Source organism: Macrobrachium nipponense, chromosome 8, assembly GCF_015104395.2.
Source record: "Macrobrachium nipponense isolate FS-2020 chromosome 8, ASM1510439v2, whole genome shotgun sequence".
Classification (NCBI taxonomy): Eukaryota; Metazoa; Arthropoda; class Malacostraca; order Decapoda; family Palaemonidae; genus Macrobrachium; species Macrobrachium nipponense.
Genome location: NC_087203.1, coordinates 88,505,216 through 88,515,039, shown reverse-complemented (window position 1 = coordinate 88,515,039; position 9,824 = coordinate 88,505,216). Strand labels below are relative to the sequence as shown.

At 37.3% G+C, this 9,824-nt stretch overlaps 1 protein-coding gene across 3 annotated transcripts; it reads left to right on the top strand.

Annotated features, from left to right (window-relative positions):
* Positions 1-2,924: 2,924 nt before the first annotated feature.
* Positions 2,925-5,801, top strand: LOC135222914 (secreted protein C-like). Of its 3 annotated transcripts, none has more exons than XM_064261344.1 (3): positions 2,925-3,079; positions 3,237-3,825; positions 3,924-5,801. In XM_064261344.1, the coding sequence occupies exons 1-3, from the start codon at positions 3,065-3,067 to the stop codon at positions 5,267-5,269; spliced, it is 1,950 nt and encodes a 649-aa protein (XP_064117414.1). In that variant the 5' UTR covers positions 2,925-3,064; the 3' UTR covers positions 5,270-5,801. The 3 variants fall into 3 exon arrangements, with proteins under 3 accessions (XP_064117414.1, XP_064117413.1, XP_064117412.1); XM_064261343.1 differs by having other exon boundaries at positions 3,237-3,831; XM_064261342.1 differs by having other exon boundaries at positions 3,237-3,858; positions 3,918-5,801.
* Positions 5,802-9,824: the final 4,023 nt, after the last annotated feature.

Sequence of the window (9,824 nt, the reverse complement as noted above, 5' to 3'; positions counted from 1 at the left end):
ATTGATAAGCTTGCTACTGTTGTATGTTGTTAGGCATTAATTTACAATTAACTACAATTAACTACAATTTTCTCCCATTCCTGTCTTCCTGCTTGCTTTCCAAACACTCCAGCTCCCTCTTTTCACCATCTTCAACGCAGGTTGACTGAAAGCGACCCTGTGCTTGGCTTTATTGTCTAATTTTCATAAATCAATCAATCAGAACCATTCGTTTCAGTTCATCCATCAATAATATCCATTTTCCGCATTCTCGTGGTAGGTCACAACTTGATGCAGAACTGAATGAAACATTTCTTAGCTTTCGTTTCGGCGGCGGTCCTGGTGGTAGGTCCTGTTCCTTCCTCCCGATCACAGACTTTCTTGTGCCATCGGGAACGAGTTCTGTAACCAGCTCGAGACGTTGCGTCTGGGAACTTGCGAGGCGGTCGGTCCTACTCTCTTCATGGGTTCCCACGATAGATCGTTGTTACCTAAGAGCTGTTGTCCTGATGAGGATTTCAAGTTAATGCCGGCAGGCTAATGATGGAGTGTATGTTTGTTTTTTCGAGTTTCTGCTGAGGGGTGTTTATGTATGAGTCAGCAGTTACAGGATGATTATTGCCGTCACCTGTGTCTTGTTTTTTTTTAATCTAAAGCTTCCCCCATCACCACCTGTTTATGGGAAAAGTTTACAGTTAATTTCATCCTAAAATTAAGTATATAAATCCCCCATATATTATATATATATATATATATATATATATATATATATATATATATATATATATATATATATATATATGTGTGTGTGTGTGTGTGTGTGTGTCTATTTACAGTGTGTGTATATGAACATTTATAAGCGCCTCAGTGGCGTGTTGGTATGGTCTTTACCTGCCACCTCGGTGGCTGCGAGTTCGATTCTCGACGTTCCATTGAGATGTGTATTTCTGATGATAGAAATTTACTCTCGACGTGGTTTGGAAGTCACGTAAAGTCATTGGTCCTGTTGCTGAATAACAACTGGTTCCATGCAACGTAACCAAAAACACCATACAAACAAACAAATGAATATTTATAGTACATATATATGCATATGTTATATATATATATATATGTGTGTGTGTATATATATATATATATATGTATTATTAGCTAAGCCACTGGGAAAGTTCAAAGTGAAATGACTTTGTGCCAAGTATACTTTCAAATATTTAGCACATCTTCGGGCACTCTTGTCATTTCATTGCCCTCAGCTAATAAACAAAATCACGTGCTTTTGTGATTTTTAGTATATATATATGTATATATATTTATGTGATTAGTGTGTTACGTGTTGTATACATGATATTCTCGTGCTTTCGAAATACACATAACCAGTTAATGTAGAATTCACCGTTGATGTGGAATTTCCTACACTCGAGGGGATTTTATGAGATTTTTAGCTATCTTGACCAATACTCAAATCAGAACTCTTTTGGGTTATACAATGTTAGCAGTAGATTTATCCACTGAGCCATAAGACGTGATTCTAGCTGAATTCAGTGCAAACGGCCATCGCGATTATGTACATATCATCGGGCACTTTGCCATAATAAACATATATATATATATATATATATATAATATATATAATATATATATATATATATATATATTAATTTATACTTATATATATATATATATATAATATCTATTATATATATATTATATATATATGTATATATAATTATAATATATCTATATATTAATTATCTCTATATATATAATATATGTATATATAGATATAATATCTTATTTATATATAATTATATACTATACTATATATATAGATATATCTATATATAAACTATAGTACTATATACATCTACATATATCAGTTAGGATAGTGTTTAGGCCTTATTTAATAGGTTGCCTTCCTCGTCGATCTTATAGGTCATAGAAGCTTATTTGATAAGCCGGCATTCGTTGGTTGGTGGCCACCCTTCTAAACACTCGCTAAACATACTGATACATAAGATTTAATTATCAGAGGAAGAGTGACTATAAAAATTGGCATTGCTTCTTCCTTTACTGTTACCAATCATTGCTTTTCCTAGACCTCCAAGTGTTATTGGAAGTTTTGTGTAGATCATATATAGTTTAACACGAAGCAGAGGATGTCCAGCTTGTGCTTAAGCCCCTCGTATTTTTCCCTGCTTTAGACAGACTGAAGTGCTGAAACTGTCATTATATATATATATATATATATACCCTATATATATATATATATATATATATATATATATATAATACATACGTTTCTTTTTTTATTTTTTCCTGGCCTGGTTAAAGGCATTAGAGTGTAACTTCATCGATTTGTTCGTATAAAAAAGAAAAACAGAACTATTTATGCACTGGCAGATTGCTCTTGTTTTTTATGGCATGTGTCGCCCATCAGACGAGAAAATTGTCGTTCGCATTCTTTAGATTTGAGAGGATGCCATGATTGAACCTAGATCTCAAAACAACATTTTTCTTTATGTCAACGTATTTGGTGAAGTGAGGCGCTTTTTCAATTATTATTATTTTAAAGAAAACGTTTAAGTTTTTCTTAAATTTTCAGATTTTTGTCATAAAATTAAATATATTTTCGAAATATGTTTTTTTTAATTATCATGTTTCCAGAAGTTTTAAAGAGACTTAATACTCTCTGCCAAGGCAGTTCTGAGATTGGTGCGATATTGACGAAGACTTCAGTAAAAAAAAAAAAAAGAGGAAATAACAGAACAAAACTAGGTTAGAATTATCATCTGCGAAAGGAAATTCCTATTATTTTTTGGAACCCGTTATAGTCGGTGAACTATTGTTAATTTTGACTGTTCACTTTTGAGTATTTGACCAGTTGTTTAGCTGCGTATTGGTAACAGCAAAGGAACAGTTAGCATAAATGGTCCCGTTCGGATGTGTGTCTACTCATGTCATCAAAGCCAGGAGTGAAAAGTGATAATGCATAAGCCGGTTCTTCCTGTTATGACGAACTTCCAGTGGTATAAAAGCGCGACGAACACCTTCCGTTTTCACATTTCACCGTCACTGGCACTCCAAGATGGTCCTCCTACAGGTAAAGAACTTGAACCATTTATGCATATAGGTTGAGAAACGGTATCATTGCTGATATAGTCGTTTATATTTACATTAATCATTATTATTTTGATATATGTTATACTGTATGTATCACCAAGTGCAATTTTATTTTTAGTGCTCTTTCTTCTTTTCAGGCACTGACAGTTGCCCTTGCAACAACTTTGGCTTTGTCACTTCCACAAACGGATGTATCCCGGTTCTCAGGCTTACAGATTTCTCAGGAGGCGCCTGGTATTACAAAACTCCAGGATATCGACCCCAATCTTTCCTTCAATTATAAATATGCAGTGAAGGATGATGAGACAGGCGACGAGAAACAACACGAAGAAACTCTGGATAATGGTGTCTTGGTTGGTTCATACTCCCTTGTTCAGCCTGATGGATCGTTGAGAACTGTCAATTATCGTGCTGATGGTCAGACAGGCTTCCAGGCTGAGGTGAATTATCGCGCTGGTTACTCTCAACCCATTGATTCCTTCTCTAGCCAAGGAGCCTTTACAGGTGCTGATTCTTCTGCAAGGTTTGGATCAAGTGCATCTAGTGGAAGTTCCTCTGGCTCAAGATTCAGTGGCTCAAGTTCTGGTGCAATTGGATCCTCTGCTGCCTCTTTTTCCCAAAGTAACTCTGCATCCAGCTTTGGTGCAGCTGCAGGTGCTGGACAGTCTGCATCCAGTTTTGGTGCAGCTGCTGGTGCTGGACAGTCTGCCTCCAGCTTTGGTGCAGGTGCAGGTGCTGGACAGTCTGCATCCAGCTTTGGTGCAGCTGCAGCTGGTGCCAGGTGCTGGACAGTGGCGGTGCTGACAGCTTTGGTGCAGGTGCAGGTGCTGGACAGTCTGCATCCAGCTTTGGTGCAGGTGCTGGACAGTCTGCATCCAGCTTTGGTGCAGGTGCAGGTGCTGGACAGTCAGTCAGTGGGTCATCATTTGGCAGTGTAGGCTTAAGAGGATCTCAGTCAGGTTCACAAAGTTCATCATCCTTCGGCAGTAGTTCAAGCTCCCGTGGTTCAGCTGCTGGTATATCTTCTGGACTGCAGGGCTCCTTTATTGGAAATCAAAATAATCGTGGTTCAGCATCATTCAGTGGTAACTCTGCTTCTCTTTCTTCTGGCAGTGTGTCTTCAGGATCTCAAGGTTCTTTTAGTGCTGGCTCTGTTGGAAGCCAAGGTAGCAGAGGTTCAGCATCCTTCAGTGGTAGCTTGGGTACCCGTGGTTCAGCTGCTGGTGCATCCTCTGGATTGCAGAGCTCGTTCATTGGAAGTCAAAACAACCGTGGTTCAGCATCCTTCAGTGGTAACTCAGCTTCCCGTGTTTCATCGAACAGTGTTTCCTCGGGATCACAAGGCTCTTTCAGTGCAGTTGTTTCCAGTGGAAGTCAAGGCACCCGAGGATCAGGATCTTTTGGCAGTAACTCTGCTTCACAGGGTGCACTTAGCAGCATTGCCTCCGGATCACAAGGCTCTGCTTTCATTGGTAGTTCCAGTGGCAGTCAAAACAACCTGCAGTCAACATCTTTCAGCGGTAATGTAGGCTCTAGTGGTGCCTCTGTCAGTGCCCAAGGATCACAGAGCTCTTCTTTTAGTGGCAGCTCTAGAGGAAGCCAAAACAACCAGGGCTCAACTTCTTTTGCCAGCAATACAGGTGCTCAGAGCTCTCGCTTCAGCAGTGGCAGTCAAGCAGGTGCCCAAACTTCCTCATTTAGCAGGGGGTCAAGTGGAACTGGAGCGAGTGGTGCTCTTTTGGGGGCAGTTAATAGCCAAGGATCACAGGGTTCCCAGACTAGTGGACTCTCATTCAGTGGTGATTCATCCAGGGGCCAGTTTAGCTCTTCTTCAAATGTAGGTGGTTCTGCTTCTAGGAACCAAGCACAGACTGGTTCATCAGGATTCTTCAGTCAGACAGGGTCCACTAGTGGCTCTGGATCAAGTGCCAGTTCTTCTGCAACACTAAGCGGTTCTTCAAAGTCCTCATCCATTGCAGGACACAGTGACATTCAACAAGGTTCTCCTGTTTTCCATTCCTCATCATCAAGAAACACTTTCAGTTCAGGAAGCAGCGCTCAGTCTAGTCAACTTGCATCCGCACAGTCCGGTGGACTCTCAGCAAAAAACACTTTCAGCTCGGGAACAAGCGTTCAGTCGGGGGGGTCAGCTTGCATCTTTACAGTCTAGTGGATTCTCAGCTTCATCCACTGCTGGTCAGACTGGACAAGCCTCTCTCACATTTCAAAATAACGCCAATAACCTTCAGAATCAAGTGGGTTCTTCCATCGGTTCTAGCACTGTAGGAGGTTCTGTCAGTGCAGGTGGTGCTGTAAGTGGTTTTAGCAGCTCATCGCAGTCATCATCTAGATTGAATAATGAAATCATCTCAGGCTCACTTTTTGTCACCAATGAGAATTTAGAAGGAATTGATGCTGTTGAGCTTGCTCAGAATGGATTTTCAGGAGATGCTTTTGCATACAAGCTTGTCCCAGTTCCTATTAGGCAGTAGGAGACAAAAGATTTCCTTTCTCATAAGATCAGTGTGTCCTTATGTAAGAGGTCATTTGGCTTCATTGCTTTCAGACGATGTTTTAAAATTTCAGTATAGTTATGAAGGCCTCTAGTCAGTTTTTAATTGAATTGTCATTAGTTAAATTTGTGTTGCAAAAGATGTGACTGTGAAATGTGCATTACTATTGGAATAAAACTATTAAATTTACTTTTTGTTTACCTCATCCAAATGCCAAATACATCTATCTATCTGTATATTATATATATATAATATATATAATATATATATATATAATATATATATACTATATATATATATATATAAAGATAAATGCCACGAAGGAAAAATAAACGAAGGAGTCTGCAAGATCTTTCGACTTTAAAAGTCCTTTACTGAGCAGATACTGACAAAAATACGAGAAAAAACAATACAAGAAGGTTCGTATAACTGACAGATAGGGATTATAAAGGGATTAGTACCTAGAATCCGACACACCTGGAAGATAAGAAACCTTCCCAAACAAGCATAAACAATGGGTGCAATTAAAAGTTTAAGACAATCATCTCAGATACAATCTCCAGACAATTAAAGGATTATAGGTGACAGCTATTCGGAACTTGGTAAACAAAACCATATTCACAAAACATGACAGACATACATTACAACAAAATTTAATAACTCTAAGGCAACTGATTTTTATTTAAGTCAGTAATTATATCTTTGAGGTCATTCTTAAACATGTTACAGATACAAGGGTCTAAATGAAAAAGGCCACGACTAACATTGAAATTACAATGAAAAGTAAGTTGTATTAAAGCAGATTCTAAAAGATTTCGTGATAAGACATCTCTTGACCATGCAATTACTGAACTATCAATCCAATTAATTTGTGATCTTCCTCAAAATCATGTTGACATGATTAAAGGTATTGTTTACGGAGCTGCCAATGTTAAGCATGAAAGTAACTTCCCTGCTCGCTATAAGAAAAGTTTGACCGATCTTAAAAAGGACAATACTATCCACATTACATTGTCAGTATCTGCTCAGTAAAGGACTTTTTAAGTCGAAAGATCTTGCAGACTCCTTCGTTTATTTTTCCTTCGTGGCATTTATCTTTATTTATGGATTTATCACGTTCCTAACTTTCGTGATTCAGTTATACATATATATATATGTATGTATATATAGATATATATATATATATATATATATATATATATAAATATATTATATATATATATATATATATGATATATATATATTATATATTTATTTATATTTATTAATATAAAGCAAGGTCCAGGTTCTCTTAGTATTTACGTGTTATAAAATAAAGTTACGTGTGAAAGTTACACAACTTCATATTTAGCCTTAATTTGACATGACTGTGTACAGCTGCTCATGACCTGAATTTGAAAGAGGGTGTAGAGCAAGGTCAGTATCAACTTAAATCTCTCTTGGTAGCTAAAAGGTTGAGTCTTCTGTCTATCACTGTAACTAATGCAAAGGCCCAGGTTCACATCTCGGCTGGAGCAGATACACCTCAAATTTATAATTCCCCTTGGGTGTAAGGTATTCCCAGGGTGTATTGAATTCGATGTAAAAAGATATATTTGTGGCTTTATTTGTGAAAATTGACTCAGGTCAGCTGGCTGGAATTTATGTGCTTGGAATTGATATCATCCCAGTACCAGTATAACTGCTGATTGCTGACTTTGAAACATTTGGCTAAATATGAAGTTCAACATTTACTCACGTGACTTTATTTTATACACACAAATATTAAGCACTCCTGGACCTTTGGTTTAGTTACAGGGCTATACATTTCTGTTGGTGTACTTTGATTTGATATCAGCTCATTTCCACCTTCACAGTTAATTAAAAAGTTTTGTCACTTATTCACGTGTCTTTTTTTATGTTCAAATATTGTCTCCAATATCATGTAATATCCGATTCACTACACCAGAGGAATAATTTACATTGAAGGGAATTCTACTGGATAAGTGCATCTGCTCCAGCCATGATTGGAACCTTGACTTTTGGTTTAGTTGCAGTGAGAGAGTCGATAGGAATGTTAGCTCTCATGAGAGATTTAACAAGACGTCAGGTGTTATGAGCTTCAAGCTTCATAATTAGCCAGGGGTTACAAACTTGCCAGTCACTTGTCATATTGGAGACGTGTTGATATCGATTGCTGGCACAGATCCTGAATTCAACAGCAAATATTTACAGCAGAATCGATATTAACTTAAAGCTAAACGGTCGAGAAAACTGGGTTTCACTAGTTAGACAACATGCCCAAGTTTTGATCCTGGATGGGGAAGCCGCACTAATAAATTATATTTAACCCACGGTGTAAGTTATTCCTAAAGTTTAGTGACTTCGGTATTAAGTAATATTTGTGGTTTATTATTTGTGATTATGAATGATGAAAGCCACATGTGTATAACTAATATAACTTCATAATTATCTAAGTGTTACAGTAAGCTTACTAATTAGTCATCATAATAGAGATGGAGTGATATCAGTTCTAAGTACAGAATTTGGATTTGACAGGAATGTGTACAGGAGAGTCGATATCATCGTATTCATCTTTGTCTTGGTGGTTAAATGGTCGAGTAGACTGTTTAATGCTTCAAAACCAAAGACCCACGTTCCCCATTGGGTGTCACTGATTTCGAAGGTATAATGAGTTTGATACAAAGCGATGTCGGTGACTTAATGTTTGTGAATGTGGAAAATAAAAGCCAACGGCTTGCTTATAAGCGACAATATTTCATATTTCATAATTTTTAACTAAGTGTTATAAACTTAACAGTCGGTAATATCTTGGAGATCCTAAACAGAACCTGGAATTCGGCAAGAGTATATACAATGGAATGGTTACGTTAATTGTAGATATTATGAATACATCGTTGATATTTGTGGCTTGATATCTTTATGAAAAAATAAAAGCCACTTGTATGTAAGGGACGAATCTTTATCGTTAGCTTTTACGAACTTATCAGTAAGCTATTATGGTGGGAAACATTTTGACATTGGTTTAAAGTAAAGAGTTTGATTTTGACAGGAATGTGTAGAGTAGAGTCGATGTCAGCTTACAGCTGAAAGGTCAAGTCGCCGTAACCAAAGTATATAGAATAAGGAAGACTCCCTATTCTATATACTTGGGTGTAATAGACCAAAGGCTCTGGCTCGAATCGTGGCCGGCCAGATGGAGAAGATTCATGGTGACAACAAGCAGGAAATTATGGAGGAAAATATAACATTGGATCTTGTCCCAAGCTTCGTCTTGCTCTTGGCATACCACTCCTTCAACATTTTTGCTTACTTGGGGAGTAAGCCTGCAAACTACTTTGTTGTTGTTGTTGTTTTTGTTGTTCTTGCTGCTGCTGTTCTTTTTAGGGCGGTAGGAAAGGCCTATGGAAAAGCCTAAAAAGGCCTGTAAAAGGTGTTTCGCGTAAGTTAAAGATAAAGGAATTTTAGGATAGGATATTTATGATTTATTTATTAGAATGAAAATACTAAACATAATGTGCATGTTAAAGAGTACAGAACAATTATTTCTAAAATATAGCGTATTTATTTTAATTTTCGTTGGAGAAACAACCCATTATTGGACCATAGATTTTAACACGCACCTCGAGTAAGCTGGAGGTAGGATCACACCTTGTTATTCTCTCTCTCTCTCTCTCTCTCTCTCTCTCTCTCTCTCTCTCTCTCTCTCTCCAGTAGGTTTGTTAAGGGATTTGGATAGTGGGTGAAATGCACTCATCAGTTATGATTTCAGTTTGGTTTAAGGTATTCCTTTGGTATAGTGAATTCTGTAGCATTGTGTTGTAATTTTGGCTTAATATTTACTGGTATACAAAGAGTCATGCGTGTGTAATTGGCAAAACTTCATAATCAGAAAGTTATTCTAAGTACAGAAACAGAATTCTGCCGAAATATTTATAATAGTCAGTATCAACTGATATCAAATGGTCAAGCCAATCGCCTTATCTCTATCATGACAGAGATAGGTTGATATTGATTTCAAGTACTGAATAAGAATTCGAAGAATATATAAAGCAAAACCGTCATTACTTAAAGCCTAGAATATCGTGTGATTCCTCGAAAAATAGAACCTTAGTCTTCACAAATGTATCATCAGAACAGAAGTTGCTTTGAAGTAACCAAGTAATGTTAACTTGGCTTGAATAGGAGTAGTAAGTCAGTTGATCGTGGTCC